Below are 22,446 nucleotides of genomic sequence, written 5' to 3'. Positions count from 1 at the left end.
GCTGAAAGCGACAGGAAGAAATGCTTGCTTATTAACAAGATCAGAAACGCGAAAAAAACTCAGCCGAACATAACATGCTTGAAAAATGTGTTCAACGACTATGTCACAGACCCTAAGAAAAAATCCAATCTTCTGAACTATAGGTTTTTAATACTTGGTAAATTTTCCGGGTCAGAGAAAACTCTTCCAAAGCAAAAACGCTATACTTGGAAAACACTTTTGTTTAGATTTCTCACCGAAAAAGAATGCTTTAATGCTATAAAGTCACTTGGTGAAAAAAAACCTCTTGGTCCATCTCTTATTCCCGCATGAGCTCTTAAAGATGCGAGTCCTATTGTTACTCACCATCTAAGCTACATTGTGAACAACAGCATAAAGGAATCATATTTTCCCAAATGCCTTATAAAAGCCCATATAATACCGCTTTTCAAAAAAGTTGGCCTTGAAGAACCGAATAATTATAAGCCAATATCAAGTACCCCCTGTATGTCTAAAGTGATTGAAACCATCATGAGAAATCAAATCAACGATTATTTGAATGTTAATCGCCTTTCCAGTAAACATCAATATGTTTTCAAGAAAAAAAAGATCTACATTAGATGCAATAATGTACGCAACAGAGTTCATCGGAAAAGAAACAGATAAAAACAAATTTGTAACAGCAGCGTTCTTTGATCTCTCCAAGGCCTTTGACTCAATAAACTATGAAATACTAAGCTAAGCATCAAGCTTGATAATCTGGGCTTCGACACATCTGCACTGAAATTAATTGGTAGTTTTCTATCGGATCGAGTACAGTCAGTTGTATTAAATGATTTTTTTTCGGACAGTTTAAGTGTTGCAAGAGGTGTTCCTCAGGGCACTGTTTTAGGACTTCTTTTGTTCAATATCTGTATCAATAATATGCATGAACAAGTTCACAACAAAACAGAGCTAATTCAATATGCAGATGACACAGTTATTTTCACATCTAGCGATTCAATTGAAAAAAGCAAAAACCAGCTCTCATCATGTGCTATGAAATTAACCAATTATTTCAAAGAACATCAACTGAGTTTAAACGCTTCAAAAACTGAGTTTATAGTTTTTAGCAAAATCGCAAGAAAAAATCTTGAGGAACTTCTAAAAATTGATGAAAAAATCGTTGAGGAAAAGGAGGAATTCAAATACGTAGGCGTTCATAGAGACAATATACTGACATTCCAGAGCGAAGCCAAAATTTTGATAAAAAATGGCCCTTGGAATAAAAACCATATACACAATTTGCAACTCTTTACCAAGATCATCTTTAAAACTAATCTTGAACGCTCTTGTTTTGAGTCACCTTCATTACTCTGCTGTAGTCATTCAATCGATTGGAAAAAATCTTTTACTGTCAATAGAATAATAAATCAACTGGGCCTTGAAAGCTTCTTTTTATTGATCGAAATTTGAGTCAACAAAAGAACTGAGTTTAGAACATAACATTTCAACTATAAAACTTTTTATTGAAACCAAAAGATTATTATACTTTTGGAAAATTAAATCGGGCCAGCTACCTGCTTTCTCCCCAAAAACGGGTCAATCGTTTGCTACTTGGTCAGTAGTACAATCACGCCGAACAAAAACTCTTTTCTGGAACTGTAAGTTCAAAGGCCAAAAAATACAAAACTGCTTTTTTCGTACAGCAATCAAGGACTGGAATGCCTTACCAGAATCAATAAGAAACAAAGAACAGAAAAAAAGAGTTTAAAAGTAAATTGATTGCTTATCAAATTGAAAAGTACAGATCAAGACCAGACTTTTTCATTTATCAACCAATCAGTCTTCGCATGGTTTCAAATTCGTTAGCATCTGATTTGCTGGGATCATGCCTTGTGTTTAATCTGTTAAAAAATTTTGATCAACACTAAAATTCGTTGGTTCAAAATTGTACGTTCACTGTTATAAACATAAATTTTTTGCATGTAAAATTTACATTAAAATACACTTCTGATTACGTAATTTGAATGTGTTTTCTTATACTGATCAGAATTTAAGTGTTTCTTTTTTTACAAAATTGCACCCCTATTTCGCCGCTTTATTAAGGGTGGAAGAGTGTAATTGATCCCGAATGTGATCAATTGTTTTTTACCCCTCTCTACATGTCATTTTACCCATCACCTAATTATACCTACAGCAGTGTTATCACGTTATAAACCCACATTTCTGCACAAAAAGCAGTAGAAATACACTTTCTACAAAAGTTCAAGCTAGTCCTCGTGAAGAAAAGAGAAGAGCTTTGTGCAGACATCACTTTAAATAATGAAGAAATTGAATATAAGGACTTCCAGACAGGAGTTCCAAATAGAGTTAAGTTTTGAACTATCTAACTATCTACTTACATATATTGTACAAAAATTATTCCATCCCAATTTTTGGACTCAATAATAGATATGAACATGAAATAGAATGATCTTGATTCACAGTTATTTTCTTAAAGGGGAAATCGAGCAGACTAAAAAAATGTTTCGCTAACTTTGAGGCTGGGCGCCTGTTTGCAGATCATACTGCATTGATTAATGTAGGATAAACAAAAGAAACCATAAAAAAGCTCAAAATAAAAGAAAGAAAAGTAATTTAGATCAATTTGCCCAGTTATTGCTGTGCGCGAACTCGTTTGTCTCCCAATGAGTGGGGACAATGCTAATTTTTTCCGATCAACCCGATTGTGTGGGTCGATGAGGACGAAATTTTGAAGAACAAACAAAAGGCAAGTACTCAATTGCGTGGCTTAAGTTTCTGAGAATCGACTAAACTTAGAGGTGATTTCAACCATGAGGTCCCCAACCAAGTATACCTTAAATTTAATTCTTATTTAGATCAATGATTAATTCAGGCAAATGTAAAAATTTCTCAGCTTCATAGTTTCTCAGCTGAAAAAAGAATTTCTCATAAACCTTGAGTGCAGAGGTAATCACTGCAGTGAAGTTAGTCAGATAAGTAGATTTCAAAATAGATGACACTTCGACGTATCAGGAACACGTTAATATTTCTTGTAAAATAGCAAAATTTTCCGCTTTTTTGTGTAGTGCGAGTTTTATATTATATTCTACAATTATATTGTAAATACCAACAGTATGTAATCTTTTTTACGCTTTGCTGAAGGAAGCTCTTAATCGGTTTTGAAAACACCTCTTAAAATAAATTACTGTGATTATGAACTTACCAACGAACTACAAGTTACTATCAGTTTGAATTTCAAAGAAAATACGTAAGCTTTGAATTGTCTAAGACCACGCTAAAAATCTCCACACTAAGACCAAACTATCTCCCGTATCTAACGCTGAGTCAAATTCAGTACTGATTCAGAACGAAATTCAGAACGTTATCAGTACTGATTCAGAGTCTGCTTCAGGGCACATTTTGCCCTGAATTTGTCCAATTCAGACTCTGAATCAGGCTCTGAATGAGACTCTGATTCAGACTCTGATTTTTCTCTGATTCAGACTCTGATTTTTCTCTGACTCAGACTCTGATTAAGACTGAGTCAGGCTCTGATTGAGGCTCTGAATCAGGCTAGAGTTGCTGGCATCTTGTTCCAAAAGCTAATAAAAAACGGTTTCCAGAAACAAAGATTCTGAATTTTTCTCTGATTCCGAAAGGTTTCAGAATCGATACAGAGACTATTGTGAAATCGTTCTGAATCAGTACTGAAAATAAAAATTTCTCTTAGATCGCTCTGAATCAGTACTGATGTTCTCTGAGCGTTAGGTACATGCTGCTAGAAATAGGAAAAGAAGCTTTTACAATTTTTGAACTTCAATTGGACTGCTACCAGAGGACAAACACAACTTAAATGGATACCAGCTTAACCGGCTAAGACAGATCAAATTTGCGTGTATAAATATTCAAAAACGATTCAGGGTTCAAATTTTTGTGGAAATAGACTGCACTTTTTGACTTCTATGTTTTTGTGTTGTTCCCGATTTAGAGTAACATGATTTTTTGTTGTTCTTTACTACACATCGAACTAATTCAAAGTTTCAAAAAAGTTTCAAAAAGTTATTGACCACTCGCCAGAACCCACGGTCCCTGTCCATTCGATATATGAAGTTTGTTATCATGCTCTATTTCACAAATGGTAACGTTTGTAACTTTACTCACTTTGTGACATATATAAGTAGACTGTGTATATAACAGGTGACATGCACCCTGAATAACTACATGGAGTTACGAATAGCTGGCTTAACCTCTGCTGCCCTGCGGGACTTGATGGTCTCACCTGACTCGAACCCTCTCTTGGACAAGTTTCTGCAGAGCCATGTACATGTACCCAATCAACAGGTTGATCCTTTTACATCAATTTCAATTTTATCCCACTTCTCTCCCACTAAGAAAAGGTTTATTAACTTTGTATTTGTTTAAAATTATTTGGGTTGAAGTAAAGTCCACTTGTCCACTAAAATGGGGCTACCGTCTTTTGCTGGTTTTTTAAAAGTCTATAAATCGAAGCCTAAATCTGGGCATGTGAAATAACAAAGCGCGAGTTAATACCATTGCGTATAAATCACTCATCAATACGATTACCTAAAATTGCTCAGTACCATTAACCATCCAGCTAAAATTGCTAGAATAAAACAAGAACGGCCACTTGATTTAATATGCAAAACAACAAAGTACATTCTAATGTGTTCGTTCGCATTTTCCTAACTAATTCTTATAAAACTTTGCTTAAAAACAAATTTATGAAAAAGCCTAATGGCTCAAAACGGAACTATTTCTGATGAACAACCATTTTGTTTTGAAACTTGGTCAAGGAAGCTCGGTAATGTGCGTCCGCACAGAATGTTCCGACCCCGCTCATCCTTATTTTGACCTAATTATCTGCCAAATGACAAGATGAGAAGAGATATACACAAATATAGACACTGAAAGTAGTGGATAAAACAGGGTTTCCAGCCGCCAGCAAAATTTGACCCTTTCTCCAAGCGCTAATCACGCATGTCGAATCTGGCCAAATTTTACTGATTTCTGGAAACCCTATTTTATCCACTACTATATATTAGCTCTAAATTTGATAAAAATTAAAATTAAAATCAAAATTAAAACAAAAAATCAAAAAATCAAAGCAAAATTTACATTTCACTCTTAAAGAGTGATTCACTCTTATTCGGAGTGATCCCCAGTAGAAAAGATCGCTCTTTTTCGCTCTTAAAGAGTGAATCCCCCTTTTTTAATATTTTTTTAAATTTTTTTAATTGCTCTCAAACGAAGTTTGTAGCAATTATATTAGTCCTGTTGGTCTTTTTTTTTATGTGATTTTTCGCTTGACCGATTTTTCGTCTGACGCTTTTGACTTTTCGTCCTCAAAAACGGGATAAACAGGTAGCGCCCAGCGGGCATTAAGTGCTCTTAGAGCCTTTCAGCTCTGTTTCAGCTCAAACTGTTTTGGAGACTTATACTTATACTTATGGTGTGAAGGGCGGTTCTGGGAGGTTGAGAACCCCCCCCCCCCCCGTTGACCCCCATCCCCACCGCGCTGTTGCCCCCCCCCACCCAGTGTTGCCCCCAGTGCACCCCCCCCCCCCCCGTGGCTAGCTACTGACGAAGCCAACCGCTCGCCTGTCGTTTGAGAGCAATTCGCCCGACGTTTTTCGGTTATGTTTATAATTTTTATTTCAAATTATCTATACTTTTCAATAAATGTATATTTTCTTTTATTTTTTCTATATTTATTCCATTATTAATAAGAAATGATACAAAATTATAGTATTTACATGAACAAATTTCCTCAGTTTGGATAATAACTAATGGAATTGTTTTATCCACTAAGCGGTTACACCGATCAGTTATATCAGGGAACCTGCTTTGCAGATTTCTACTAAATCCTCTAGTCAATTCTATATCTGGATGTTGTTTCTTTACATGAGCCCGTATCCCATCATATCTCACAACAGAAGTACAATATGGACAATTAACATTAGCTGTAGTACAACTTCTACATATATACCTACCCTCATCAAAATTATTTAGTGGTTTTAAATAATTACACTTATTACAACATCTAGTTAATACTTCTGAGCTGGGGTTAAGGTTAGGGTTAGGGTTAGGGTTGGGGTGAGGATCTGAGTTAGAGTTATAGTCATAGATAGAACCAGAACCAAAACTAGAGTTAGAACTGGGGTTAGAACCAGAACCAGAACCAGAACTAGAACTAGAGCTAGAACTAGGGTTAGAATTAGAGTTAGAATTAGGGTTAGAACTAGAACTAGAACGAGGGTTAGAACTAGAATTAGAATTAGAATTAGAATTAGGACTGGGGTTAGAACTAGAATTAGAACTAGAACTAGATTCATTTTTTAAAGAACAACCCCATGGAGAAAAATCATTAGCACAAATACCACTTAATATTATATTACCACACATACATTTATCAGTTTTATCTTTATGAAATGATTCATAATGATATTTTAAAACAGCAATGTTTCCACATTTATAGTTACACTCTAAACCTTGTAAAAGCATTCATAATAGGGTAAACTATCAGTGAAACTGCTTCGCAGATAAAATTTACCTAATCCTTCACAGGGTAATATTTAGCCATGATTTCAATTAAATCTTTAGTATTATCTTTAGATGTGATACACTCTGTTAAATATTTATTTCCCAAAGTATTGAGTGTATTAGTTTTACATCTCTTATCTAAGATTAAATCAAGGTCTAATTCTGTTTTATCTTTAACAAAATTTATAATCTCTTCTCTAAATTCTTCATTATTTATATATAGTTTGTTTAAAAACCTCCTCCCTTTCTATTCAAAATTCCCATCTCTTCATTGACGAAGTCACAGTTACACTGATTTATATATTCCTCTTGTATCAGGGAACCTGCTTCGCAGATTGTATTTCGTGTTTCATCTTCCAACTCTTCTCCATATCCAACATCAACTAATGTATTTACTCTACTCAACATTGTACTTGCTCCCATCGCTACAGTTCCAGCATTTCTTGATATTGAATTAGGATAAAAACAATTGAATAAAAATAAACCTGCGCCTATGATTCCACCAATATTTGATAAAATTTTCATACCCTTTCCCATAATCATCATCTTTAGTTAAAACATCATTCTGTATTTTAATATTATTTAAAGTAAGAAGTTTATTAAAATAAAACTGATAAATATCATGATTAATAACATTTCTATCTGTTGCATTAACCATTAGTGGTTTCATATATGCTATAAGTTTATTTTTGTCTTCTCTTTCTAAATCATCTTTTAAACTAAGAGCTTTTAAATCAAGGAAATCAACTCTTGAATCATATATCATTGTTCTATTACTACTAGTAATAATAAAAGTATTTTCCTTTTTATTATATTTAATTATACCATAACGAAGTTCATCTGACATTCCATCTGTATAATTATGATAGTTACTATTTAATTCACTAATTATTTTATTGAAGTCATGTTCACATATATATATATATCTCATTAAAGTTTTTAAATAGATCAGGTCCATTATAAGTTGTTAAATAAATAGTATCACAACTCATTCTTGCTGTATTAATTATTTGAGCTGTTTTATGACACATTACAATCATTTGAATATTATAATGTCTACCTTCAGTAAAATAATAACCTATATCCTTATTTAACCTATCACCCATATCATCAAGTACTATTACACAATTTTGAAATTTATGCATATTATTTTTTGTGATCATATTTATATCACATTTATTAAACCCAGTATAAAACTTATTAGACTCAGGATCTATCCAGTCTCTGTCATCTTTACAAACTATAACTATGGACCTTTGATCTTGAACTTGATCAGTGAACGAACTTTGTTCGTGGTTTGCCAAACTGCTTCGCAGATCTTGAACTTGATCTTGAAATTGAGGTTGAACTTGATCTTGAACTTGAACTTGATCTTGAACTTGATCTTGATCTTGATCTTGAACTTGATCTCGATCTTGATCTTGATCTTGATCTTGGTTTTGGACTGAGTATAACTTTAAATATTGTCTAATAAAATATGTTTTGCCTGTACCAGTTCCACCATAAACAATAGTATGTAATGGTGACTTTTTATATTCAAATCTAACTAGACTCCTATTCATAAATCCATCAAAGCTTTCTTCTAGTTTTGTATATTTACTTGGTCTTGAATCATATATTATATAACAAATTCCAATTATTATAATTAAAAGTAAAAACTGCACTACCTGTTTCCATTTTTATATAATAAATTTAGATTTGACTTAGATTTAGATTTAGACTTAGACATAGACTTAGATTTAATAAATTTATTATATAAAAATGCTCATCCTAACTTTTGAGGAATTCAACAATAAATTTAATATTGATAATAATGCTATGAGTGTTATCAGAATAAAAGATATAGGTAAAGATATAAGTCTAACACCAATTGAGATTGTAATGAGAGATCAAACTCCAGATAGTATCAGGGATCCTAACTCTAACATTATTGTAAATCTACATCCAACTGAAGGTACACATTGGGTTTTACTTATAAGAAGAGAAGGTGGTCGAACATATTACTTTGATAGTTTTGGTGTAGAAACTCCACCTTTATTTTTAGAAGAATATGTTGATCTAGGCTCTAATGAAAGAATACAACAATATGATGTATCTTATTGTGGGGCGTATTGTTTATATATGATCTATATTATTGATAGAGGATTTAGAATTAAAAGTGCTTTGAATATTCTAGTTAATCGATGTAAATATCCAGGAATATATAATGAGTGTTTTTGTTTAAGTTGTAATGTTAATGATAATGCTGATGATAATGTTAATGATAAAAATAATGATAATGATAGAGATAATGATAATGATAATGATCTACGAAGTAGCGTTGCTAATAATGATAATGATAATGATAATGATAATGATAATGTCAATCTCAATGATAATGAGTGTTAATGATAATGATAATGTTAATGATAATGTTAATGATAATGATTATGTTAATGATAATGATAATTTTAATGTTTTAATAATAATAATAATGATAATGATAATGTTAAGGATAATGATATTGTTAATGATAATGAAAACGATGAGATTGTCTATCGGAGAAGTAGTTATAATCAGAGAAGTAGTCCTAATCTACGAATTAGTTATAATTCGAGAAGCGATTTCACCGATCAGGGGAATATATCACCCCCAAGAAATAATATAATCCAAACAAATCCTATTGCTATTAATACAAATGATGATCTATATTCATGGTTAAATGATGATGATATAATTACTGAAGCCGCATTCCCAGATAACTTTAGATGTATAATATCTGGTCCTAGTGAATGTGGTAAGACATTCTTATTAAAAAAACTAATTCTAGCTAGTATATATTTTGATAAGCTATACATCATTGGACCTACTGGTGATCAGTACCATGGTATAGAAAGAATAAACCCAAAAGCAGATGTTGAATTTATTAAAGATATAAAAGATTTACCATCTCCCGATAAACTACCCAAAGACTTAAAGAAACTAATGATATTTGATGATGTTAGAGCCAAAGAACCAGTTATTAAAGAATACTTTTGTAGAGGTAGACATAATAATTGCAATATGATATATCTTAATCAAAACCTGTTCTCTCTGGATAGGCAGAGTGTTAGAGAGAACTGTAATCTATTTATTTTATTTGAACAGAGAGGTAAAGTCCTAGCATCGATATATCAAGATTTCTTTAATAATGTTGAACTTAGTTATAATGATTTTGCTAATATATGTAATAAGGTATGGAAAGAGCCTTATAATTATATTGTCATTGATATAACTAAAAATAAAAATATTAATGGTAAACTAAGAATTAATTGGGACAGGAAAATTTTGTAGTTTAGTTTAAGTTAAGTCATAAAGAAAAAGAATAAACTAGATGTAAAGTAAAACTTAATACATCACCATTAAAGTCTATAGGTCTTCCATGCTCATCTTTAATATGAAATTCTATATATTCTATTCTATCTTTAGTTACATTTTGATATAAGATATTAGTTGTTATAATATTTATCAAGTAACCTGGTGGTTCTGTTAGATTAAAAGTATATAGTATGTCTGTATCTTTACCATTATCTTTAGCTCCAGATATAATATTGCAATGAATGTTAATAGTACTAAAAGCCATAATATCAATAATTTTCTGAGATTTATATCTACCTTTTTTCTAAATTATTTTTCTAAATCCTAATAATAAGGCTAGTGAGTTTTCTATATCAAATCTGAGTGCTCCTTGTTTTATTTCCATTAAACATTTCATCGTATTCTTATCAGGTTCTATTGTAACATTACCATCAGTTTCTTCTTTTATTAATTCTGCTATATCATTTAACTCATATGCTCCCGGTGTAATAGTTGAATATAGCAACGGGATACCTTTATAATTATGATTAAGTATAGATGTAATCTTTGGGCTTGAGGTAGAGATAGGGTTAAGGTTAGGGTCAGAGCTAAGAGCCTGAGGTAAAGCTTCATCATCTTCTATAACAGTACTAGCATATAAGAATTGATTATTTCTCCTATTCACATTAAACACCGAATTATAAACAGATAATCTAATTAAACGTAATTTTGTTGTATTAAGTATAGGTTCACTAAAGTTAAACTTTTCTGTTGGCTTTATCATTCTAAAGTTAAGTGTATGCTCTTCTTTAGTTTTAGTTAAAGCTTCGTGTATATTTTGTAGTTCATATAAAATCAAGTTGTCTGTCATTTTTTATCTAATAAAAATGGATTTTAATTTGGATACAACTTATGGTTATAATAATGATATACATAAAAGTAAGATTATAAAATATAAACCTAATAATATAGCAACAATAAATACGACAAATACAAATATTAATATCAAACTCAATAGAGAAGAGAATCACTTAAATTTGCGTGATTCCTATCTAGAGATAGAGTTTGTTGTATCAGATGATGCTGGTGGTGTATATGCTAATGATGCTAATATCAGATTAGTTAATTATGGTATGATGGCATTGTTTAGTTCAATTAAGCTTGAAACTAGTGTTGGTAGGAATATTGAATATATAAATCATTGTCATCCTAATCTATTGATGTATAAGTTATTAACTAGTACTGGTGATGAATATGAGAGTGGTTTTGTTAGAAATCAGGGCAATAGAGATAGTCAACTTAAAGGTGACCATATTGCTGCACAACGAGGACATATGTATATGATGATTAAGATGAGTGATCTATTTGGTTTCGTAAATGATTTAGAAAAGATTATATATGGCTTAGGATTTAAACTAATATTAAAAAGGAATAATAATGATAGAGCTCTATATAGAGTTAATGCTTATCCTGGTGCAGTTGCCAATGATGGTATATATAGAAATTAGAGATATATCATAGTGTGTACCTAGTATTGATCCTAGTAATGATAAAAGAATTATTGTGCAAAAGTTTTTAAATAAAAAGAATAATGTAGACTTTAGTTATTATGAAAGGAAGACATTTTATAAGAAAGTACCCAATGCTACTAACTTCTTGTTTGATCTAGGTATGGAAAGTGGTATGGAAAGACCACAATATAGAATAGTTGGTTTTGAAAATAATAATGTTAATGAACAAACTCATGATGCAAGTACATTTGATATAATGAATGTTACTGAATGTTATTGTAAGATTGGTAGTGAGTTTTATCCCGAGGATAGAATTAATATTAATTATGGAACCAATAATTATAATGAGGCTTTTAAAGAGATTGTTAGCTTTAATAAAGATTATAATGGGCTACCACATAATATAAAACCATATATAAATCATAGAACATTCAAAAGTAATTATAGAATATATGTATTCGATACTAGATATCAAAGGGATCATATAGGTCCACAACCAATACAACTTAAATTTAAATTTAGTGCTGCAGTTGCAGATGTTATATGTCATGCATTAGTATTAACTAGAAAGGTTATTAGTGTGAATAGTGTTGGTAATAAGATGGTAGACATAATATCATAGATATAATTTCAGTCATAGATATAATTAGAGTCATAGATATAATTTAAGTCATAGATATAACTCTAGCGATAATTATAATTTTAGATATAACTCTAGCGATAATTTATAATTATAGTATAATATGGTTATTGTTATAATTATATACTTATACTTATACATAACCATATACTTATACTTATATTTATAGCTAGTCAGCTCTAATTGTTACTCTTGTTAATACCTAACTATTTCCTATTAGTATTAACAAAACCTTTAGCATAAATAATGTCTAATTCCTTTTTATTCTCTAGAGCCAAGCCTCTAGCTTCAAGCTTAACCTTGGGCTTAGGTCTAACCTTGGGCTTAGGCTTGGGTTTACGCTTAATAACAACAAAGGGATTATACTTTTTAACTTCTATTATTTTTTATATATAGAAATGAGTCTTTTAAATAAGTTCAAAACTAATTCATATTGTGTTGGAGGTAGACATTATAGTGGTACTAATGACATAAGAGGTTTTATTACTTCAAAAGGTACTAAAATGTTAAAGGGTAATTGTGTTAAGCGTAAGAGAAATAAGTCAATGACTGTTAGTGATGCAACAATAGAAGCAGAGGGATTGAAAGATTTCTTTAAAAGTGTTGGTAGAGCTACAGTTAACTTTGGAGTAAGAGCATTAGAAATAGCAAGTAAAATAGGAAGTGCAGCTGCATCTAGAAACCCTAAAGCAGCTCTAGCGGCTACACCTGATTTAATTAAATTTGCAACTACTGGTGAAGGTATAAAAGTAGTACAAAAAGGAAGAGGGTTATACTTAGGTACAAAGAAAAGATAATTATTTGATTATGATTATGATTATGATTATGTTTATGATTAAAGCTATGATTATGATTATATATTTATCGATAAATGTTAAAACTAATATTATTATTACTAAAAACATTGTTATTACTCAGCACTAATATCTTAAATCTAAAAAAATACTCAACTTATTCTTCTTGTTCTTCTTATATTCTTCAAATAACTAAACAAATTCATTATATTCATCATTATCTATTTTATTATCATTCATTGATTTAGTATATAGTTTATTAAACTTATCACTAAACTGTTTACTTAAAATATACATTTGTGAATACTTCAAAATTTTATTTCTAATTTTAGTATTAATTGTTTTTGATAATGAACCACAAACAGTTGCTGTAGCAAAAGCTGTTGATATAGAATAAGCTAATCCTATACCTGTTAATGCAACTGATGTTGTTGTTGCAGTTGTTGCTATAGATGATAATACTATTTCTGTTATCTCAGCTACGTTAATATAATTCTTATATCTGCTTAGCTTCTTATTATAGTTATTAGTTTCAGTTTCATAATAATTTCTAATATCTTTTAAAATGTTAATATTGTTGTTAAATTTATTATTAGCTTGAATCTTTTCGTTTATCAATCTTTCTGATACTGATGATAAATCTGGATATAGTAATTTCTCACTCGGTGCTGTTGGATTGGTCATTGCTTTGCTTATTTTCATTAGTAAAAATTCTTTCTATTTCTTTCATTATATCTTCTTGATTAAAACTATAATGCATCTCAAGTCTATCTTTCTCTTTATTATCAAGTAACTTACTTTGTAAAAGTATAACAATTATATATTGTACTATAACACCTCTAAGAGATTTATTGTATTCTTTCATTTCTCTCAGACCGTTAGTAAACATTTCATCTAGTTGTATGTTAGTTATATTCTGATTAAATTTATTATTATCAAATTCTTGCTTTAATTGATTATATTTAGAGATATTATCTGCAGCAACTTCATTACAAAACTTAACAGTATTTCTGACTTCATTTGTTGATTCAATAAACTCATTAATAGTTCTTCATTAACTTGTGTTTCATTTAGTTGTAATGTTTTAGTTGTAACTTTACCAAAGTCACCCTTTCTTAGTTCAGTTATGTTTCTACTTAAAATGTCTATTTTATTAGAAGAAGATAATAAGTTATTGTCACAATACTCTTTATTAACAACATCTTTTTCATCTATCGGAGGATGTACATTTGTAATTTTATACGTATCCTTCATATCAATATTATCATTATCTTGTAGGAATAACCCACGAGCCTTACTTAATAATAAGTTGTTTGTTGATGTTGTTGTTGATTGGTGTTTAGCCTGATTGAATCTGTTTCTTGTCATTATTTATTTTAAGAAATATATTTAATGATTCTAAAACTAATTATTAGATTCAAAATCAAACTCAGATTTTAATAATTCCTGTTCGTAATTTTTACCTTCTATAATCTCACCATTAATATCTCCTATTTTATAAGTTGGTGGTTGTCTTTTTAGAACTTCAATAACTTTTAACAATTCTCTATTCCAATTAGAAGTGTAACCTTTAGAGAAGATATTACGTTTATCTGCATTTCTAACATAATCACCAACTTTAAGTTTTGGTGTTGCTTTGGTAGAGTTAATCTGCGAAGCAGTTTCACTGATATAGTATTTAAATTTATCAGGATTATTAGAAGCATCAACTGGTGTCATATTAATTGTTGAGTGAATGTTATTGTTATATGATATGTTACAACAGCATCATTTAATATATTTACCCAATTACCATCGCCATTGATGAACATAGGTTTATTTATTATATGTAATAATTTTCTATTAAATCTCTCTATGAATACAGCCTTTAAATCACTATAAGTAGAATATAGTTTTGTTTCATATTCTTTAAGTAAAGATTTCAATGTTTTATTGTAAAACTCACTACCTCTATCTACCCATAACTTTTCTGGTTTTCTAGGTTCAGAGCCACCTTGTGGATGTTCACTTAATACTATTTTAAAACCATTAGTTATAGATAAACCAAATTTATTCTTTAATGGAATAGCCCATGCATATTTTGTGAATATATCTATAACTGTTAATATAAACTTATTATTATTATTGTATTTACTTAGAGATGACTTATCAATTAAATCAGCTGACCATGTTTCATCTTTATATAGTAGTATTATTCTTTGTCTTTTAAGATTTGTTATTTGAGGACTGAATACTTCTTTAGCTAGTTGTTGTTGTTGTTTTTCTATTGTTTTATTTATGGACATAGTCATCTGCGAAGCAGGTTCCCTGATGGACGTAGTCATCGTTTCACCTTTTTACCATAATTAAAAACAAAATTATCTAGTTGGTTTTGATTAATAATATTCATAGATAATAGTTGCTTAGATATATCTAGCATTTCATCATATAACCCATCATGACCAGCTTTTGTTTCTAGTATTAATAATTCTAGTCTTTCTACTAAATTATTTGTGTTGCCATTTAACCCCCTGCCAAATATATCATCTCTTACCTCCATTATACGTTTTATTGTTCTATATCTAGCACTTTTCTTATCCCCCTTTCCTAAATCATATCTAATATACTTTAAAAACCTTTTAATTTTGTTTTCATCTTCCTCAACTTTATCATCATATGTTACAATTGTTTTAGTAAGAAAATCAGTAAGTCCTTCTGAAAACTCATATACATTATTCCTAACTAAAAATGCACCCTGCTCTAGAGTTATATCAACACCATTCATTTTATATCTCCTACTAGGTAAATCTACGAGTTCTAATTTTAATTGAGGATTAGTTTGAGCCCCCATGTCATGAAGAAGTTTGGCTGTTTTTGTATCAACATAAACTGGTGCTATATCTTGAGTTTGCTTTATGATCCCCTTTAACGTTTCACCAATCTTGGAAGCAGTTTCATAAAACTGGGAACCAGCTTGCTCGATCTGCGAAGCAGTTTCACCAATCATCTTAGTTTGTTTATCTAACTCTTGATTTTGCCAATCTATTGCCCTTAATGTTTGTTCACTTAATGCTAGATTCCGTTCATTGTTTGTGTTTATCTGCGAAGCAGTTTCACTGATAGTTTTGGTTAGAGGATCAAATAACTCTTCTATTTCACCATAATATTCTTGGTTTTAATTTATCTTCTAATCTATTTCTTCTGTTTTGTTTTTCTAGATTGTTTAATTCTATAAGTTTATCTAGTTTAGTCATTTTATATGTATTGAAAAATTATAATAAGAGTAAAAAATGGATAATGAAAACAGCTTCTCTCTTAATCTAACAAGATGTTTAGCTTGTAAAAGACGTTGTAATACTATAGATGAGTTTATTGATCATATTAAGGAACCAAATCATGATGATTTAATAATTTCAACTTATTCTAAATATGTAGATGGGGCTGGGAAGATAATAAAATTTCTACAATATAATAAAAATATAATAGCTGGAGCTACACTACATAAGAATACAATCATGGGAGACACTATGGAAAAATATATGGCTCAGATAATGATTTATAACATACTAACTACCAACCATATGGATGTAATGAATGAATTAGGTCTATAATTATTTGTTATAAAAAATAGCAAAGCTCGTTATATAATATAATAGCAACTTCAATTAACTTTCTATCATCATTAATGGTTAGTTCTAGAATATTATTAACCAGTAGGTCTTTGTCTCCGTCTAATGATCTGCGAATCAGTTTCACTGATGCTTGGCGGATCATTTTTACTAAATCTCTTTTGAATAGATATACATTCTCATCATGCGGATAATTTTTTATATTGTTTACATAAAACCTCTTATCATCAGATATATTTAAACTAATCTTGCTTTTTGTATTCTACATTCATCTACTGTTCTCTGTGTATTATTCATTAATGCATCATAATAATCTATGTGCCTAGCATTATTATGCTTCTTTATTCCTTTTTCTTTAGTGTTTTTAGGATAATTTTTGAAGCTATATGTTTTGGGGGACAATGCTATAAATTCCTCAATAATCCTACTTCCAGCTCATGCTTAAACTTGCCGGGGACTTTATTATTAGTTTTATAGGTATGTCTAGATTACTTAAGTCCATATGCTCATCACTAACTTTACCTTCACTATAACTTAATACGAAACTGTCCGTATCCATATAGTGAAGTGTTAGATCTTTGAGGGATGGTTGTAGAATATTATAGAATACAACATACATGTGTAATTTACTTAATTCTAAGATAGTAACACCTACATATACTGGAGAATCATATTCTATTTTTTTCTTTATATATTCTATTTGGCTATAATCTCTATATCTAGTTATATTCTTAAATGTTTGTTTTCTTACACTTTTCATTATCTTTTCTTCATCATGCAAGAACTTGCTTTGAAAGAAGTGTAGAGGATTCATGCACATTCTTCCATATAATGAGTTGTTCATTAATTTCCTTACATCCTTTTCTGCTTCAGTTCTAGCTGTTGCTCTTTTATTTGTATTGTTTTGTATATAATCGCTACCTATATAATCTTGTTTAAATTTAATTACTCTATGTATTTTTGTTACTTTTACTCCCATCTTAACATAGAACTTTAACATCCTATAATGAACCGTATATTCTGTTTTGTTGTTTTGGTCTAAGATTAATTTCTCGGATCTTGCTTTACTTTTCTCTCTTTGTCGGTATCCCAATTCATTTTCATTTATCTTTCTTTTATTAGGCATTAGTGCTAACTGTTCTGTTCTCTCTTTAAATTCATTAGTATAATCATTAGTATTATCAATAGTAATATATCTATCACCCATTATTCCACATATACCACCTCTCTTTGCTCCAACAAACTCATCTAGCATTTGTTTATCTTGCAAGGTATCTAATGTAACACCACTTGACATTAACCAACAATCAAAACTATAACCTGGTAGACTTACATAATGTGGTGGGTTGAGCTTGAAATCTTTCATACTTAGTTTAACATATTCATTCATGCAATAGTCTAATATTTCGACATCATTCTTTAAATACTCTATAGTTAGATCTTTACCAGTTTTATGACTGTTTTCATTATTAAAGATATCGACTTCTTCTTGTGTTGGTAAATTATTTTGTAGTGAGGATTTGAAGTTTTCTATTTTTAGATTACCTATAAGGTTATTATAGGAGTCTAAACCAAAGTTTTCATATGGATATAATGTTTTAGTTTTACATCCATATATCTTTGCCATTTGATCTAGAGGCATAGCTAGGAAGTTATAACCATCTAAGAATTTGAGACAACCAATGCTAAACATCTTAGATTTACCAGCAGCTAGTGGTATGTTATCTACTTTTCTTTTATCATTATTCTGTTTAAAGAGTTCACTGTATAGTAGGTTGAAGTCATAGCCAGAGCCATTATGGAATATTACTGGAATGAAGTTTTGTTGTTTGTATCTTAGATTACATATTTCACATGCTGGTCCTCTATATTTACCAGTTTCATGACAATGATCTCTTACTTTATTAATACATGTTTTGCTGCAGATATGACAAGTGTTATTGGTTTCATGATATAATTTATCTTCTTCTGTGAATATCATCTTTTCATTATGTTTGAAATTATTCTCAGTTTCTAATTCTAACAGATCTCCAGCAAATCTTTTGATGCAGCCTAGACCGAAGTAGTGTTTGAAGTTACCTTGCCAGGTGTAACCCACAGCTATTGGAATATGTTCAGCTATTACATATTTACAATCATTATTTGTAACTTCAACAATGCAACATTCTATATCGGCAGTTATAATATTTTTTATATTCTGACGTTTGTGTTCCTTTACAAAAGTAATGTTTTTTCTTTGGACAAACAATCTCTGGTTTGAATGAGTTGTTGCATTCGTGCTTATCATATTTAATTTGTGAGTTAAACCAATAGGTACATCTATCACAGTAATAGAATTTATGATTCATTTTATTTGGTCGTTCTAACAAGGTTTCTATATTTTTTATTAGGGCACAGTGTTCTATTTGACCAATACTCCAAACTAGTATTCTAACATATCTTTATTAAAATCATCCACTTGTTTAAACAATTCTATTTTCCCATTACCACAAGGTGTGTATACCCAAATATTAATATTATACAATTTCTGTATTCTTATTATATAAGCAAAATCATCTTCATGTTGTTGTCTTGGTTCAATTAGTTTATCTACGAATTTACTTTCTCGAGTTGCATGGTGTGGGGCGGGATGTAGCCAAGCAGTTATAGTTAGTTGTAAGCAATTGTATTGATAACTACGTATATTTAATATCGATTTAGAGTTTTTGAGGTCTGGAGGTAAATCTATATAACTACCAATAGATGCTTTAGTTGGTTCAATGTTTAACTGAATACTTCTTATTCCAAGAAACTCAAAATCATAACCATAACCTTCATATATTTCCTTTTCGAAATCTAGCCACCGATTGAAGTCACCATATTCATATATTGAATTATTATTAATATAATCAGTATTGAAAAATATTTTAGTAGTTTTAACTTCTTCTTTGGTTCTCTTCTTATAATCACATTCAGCCGTGATCTTATATTTAAAACTCTTAACTTTTCTGAACTAGTAACAGTTTTTAATTTCTTCTAAAGAATAATTAGTTGCTTCATCTATATCTTCAATGTAATTCCCACCTTTATCAGTAATATAAAATTCTCTCATGTTCTGACTTGAGTTTATATCGATGTCTTCTGTGTTTTCTAGAGACATGCGATTGTGACTATATGAATGAGTAGTTAGAGCTACTTTACTTCTAAATTCTTCATGACATTCTTTACATTCATACTTAATTCTGGTGTAGATATCCTCTTCAGTTTTAGTTTTAGGTTTGGTGGCTGGTTTAGTTTTAATAATATAATCATCTTCATCCGAATTATACACCCTCTCTGAGATTTCCTCTTCTTCAGACTCAAACATTTTCTCCAATAGTTCCTTATGTTTGAGATCGTATGATTGATGCCTGTATAAAGCCTTCTTTGATTCAAAGGATAGATTACAGACATCGCAGAAGTTTATGACACTAGTATTAGTTGATTGAGACATGATGTATTTTTTTAGGGAATTAATCAAAAAATAATTTTTCGAAAAATGAAAATGAAATGCGATAAGTGTATAAATAAACCTTGGAAAGAATGTTGTAATAATTGTAAAGAATTAGAATAATCTTGTTATGTATGTAAAAATATGGTTAAGGTTAAACATTATATAGAACATTCGGGATATCATTATTCTGATCCCGATCAATATCTAGCGTGTAGTATGTGTAATGTTTATAAACATATATGATTATATAGATTTAGAAATAGGAAATGTAGACTATGTATTTATCTTCATAGATATAGATATGGTCATACTAGAAATCAATTCCGAGAGCATGTTTATAAGTATAATATTCAAGAAGACATAGAAAAACACTGACCACTGTGTTTCCACCAATCTCAGTGTTTTTGACTGTATACCCATCACAGTGTGTCCCATATGCAGTCTCACAGCAGGGATCATTCTTTTTAAGAACTGTGATTTTGGTTTTTTTTCTCACGTAGTTTTATAGTATTTCATCAGAATCGGGGGACGTTCACTGGAGTCAGTGAGGAAGGAACCCCAAACCTTCCGTTTGCTAAAGCAACTTAACTAGACTCGATGATTTAACCACTGCACCAAGTGAGACAGAAAGTTTTATTTTTAAATTGATTAAATATTGATTAGGGGATATTTTAAAATTTTATTATTTTAACATTTCTTTCAATATTTCTTCAAGTTTTCTTTTTTGTTCAAGTTTTTTCGCAAGTTTGTTTACGTGCTTGTTACACGGTCTCACTGGTTTTATTCTGGTATCTGGGGACGTCCACCGGAGTCGGTGGGGATAGAACCCGAACTATCGGTGAAACCGCTTCGCGGATCCGTCTGATAATGGTTAATTACCAGCTTAACTCTGTACTACTGGTTTGCACTAAGTGAGACAAGAAATGATAGATTTAAAATATAAAAGAAGTGAATTTAGCGCTAATATATAGTAGTGGATAAAACAGGGTTTCCAGAAATCAGTAAAATTTGGCCAGATTCGACATGCGTGATTAGCGATTGGAGAAAGGGTCAAATTTTGCTGGTGGCTGGAAACCCTGTTTTATCCACTACTACTGATTTATATATTATCATGCCGCGCTGGACAACTTATGATGTGCCCGCCACTAATAAAACTACGAGACAATACGAAAGACAAAATACACAAAAACAAAAAAATAATTACAGAAAAATCTCGAAATCTGTTTTTAAGATTCTATCAGATAAAATCTTAAAGAAAAATTCACTTTCACTTAACTAAAAAGCAGATAAGACCTGTCCAGAGTGGGATTGCATAACCAGTCGGCAACAAGAAGACGAGAAGTGGCCCAGTTCGAAAATTTATTGATTTTTTTTTTCATCCAAATAATCTCAAAAGTCATAAAAGCCTTACCTTTTTAAGAAAAAAAATCTGGGTAGTTTTTTTAAGTTTTCACAAAAACAATTGACGCTTTCTATGATGAGACTAAGCAGTAGAACACAGGACTGCAAAATAACTGCAGATACAGAATTAAAGAAAAGTTTACAAACATTTACTTATCATGTAACATGTACATGGAAACCTCGCATGTACTTCTCTTTTTATAACATAAACCAACTACTGTCGGACCAATTGAGCTCAAACGACAGGCGGGGTTATTCATTTCAAAGCTTGCTCAAATTTCTCTTTGTTTGTGCGAAAAATGCGACCGGTGAATGATTCGAACCCCCACTTTGTGAAGTCTCCGCAGAACCATTAACTAAGCCGCTATCAATATCTTGAATATTTAGCAACCAACGTCATCCACATTTTGGATTGTAAAAAGCACTAGAAACAATATAAACCTGTTTCGTTTTGTAGAGATATTATAACGGCTGCTCTCCCAACTGGTTGCAAATAAGAAAGCTTTACGCCGCCCAGTTCGTTTCAGCGGTTCAAAATTTCTCCGGCTATTTTATTTTTGCAAATCGCTTTAACTGTATATTCGCTATGTTCCTACCGTTGTGTTACAAATAAGTTCGTAACTATTTGCTAATCTTAGTTTTTCTAGTATTAATTTTGGACTGGATTGCTACAGGACATACAATAGGATCTCTATATTTAGTTCAATCCGATAGCTAAATTTATTAAACTAAAGCAAACCAATAATTAAAACTGGAACTATTTATATGACTAAACTGTTGCTATGACAACAGAAAGTGGACAAATATGAACAAGTAATGCAAAAGAGTTTTCCCTTCCTATTAACACGCTGCTTCTATTTTCTCCTCTACGCAAACTCCGCAACTACGCATCCTCCGTAAGCAGAGCTCCCACTTCGCCGATCGTGTTTTCCTTGGTGAAAACATCTTACGCCATTGGAAGCACCATTGGAATCAATAGAATCGACAGAATTGTTGCTAGACTTTCGATAGAAACGTTGCTGATCGAATTGCTCAGTCAGAACCAGCGATGGTTTCTGTCACTCGACCAGGTTTGTAATACCCTCGTTTGTCATTTTCTCCAAATAACTAAACGAGATCACCTTGGGGCAGGATTCTGTCTGACTCGCATTTTTGTTTTTTCGGTTATTCAACGTTGGCA

General features: G+C 30.9%; 1 protein-coding gene across 1 annotated transcript in view; it reads left to right on the top strand.

Annotated features, from left to right (window-relative positions):
* The window catches only part of LOC142340368 (uncharacterized), a 162,282-nt gene that overhangs the window by 101,482 nt on the left and 38,354 nt on the right, over window positions 1–22,446 (top strand). The window contains exon 13 of the mRNA XM_075390944.1: window positions 4,162–4,305. Within this exon, the coding sequence (XP_075247059.1) occupies window positions 4,162–4,305 (144 nt within the window). The remainder of the gene's footprint in view (window positions 1–4,161; window positions 4,306–22,446) is intronic.

Source organism: Convolutriloba macropyga, chromosome 5, assembly GCF_964194025.1.
Source record: "Convolutriloba macropyga chromosome 5, txConMacr16.3, whole genome shotgun sequence".
Lineage (NCBI taxonomy): Eukaryota > Metazoa > Xenacoelomorpha > Acoela > Convolutidae > Convolutriloba > Convolutriloba macropyga.
This window is presented reverse-complemented; position numbering and strand designations above follow the sequence as displayed.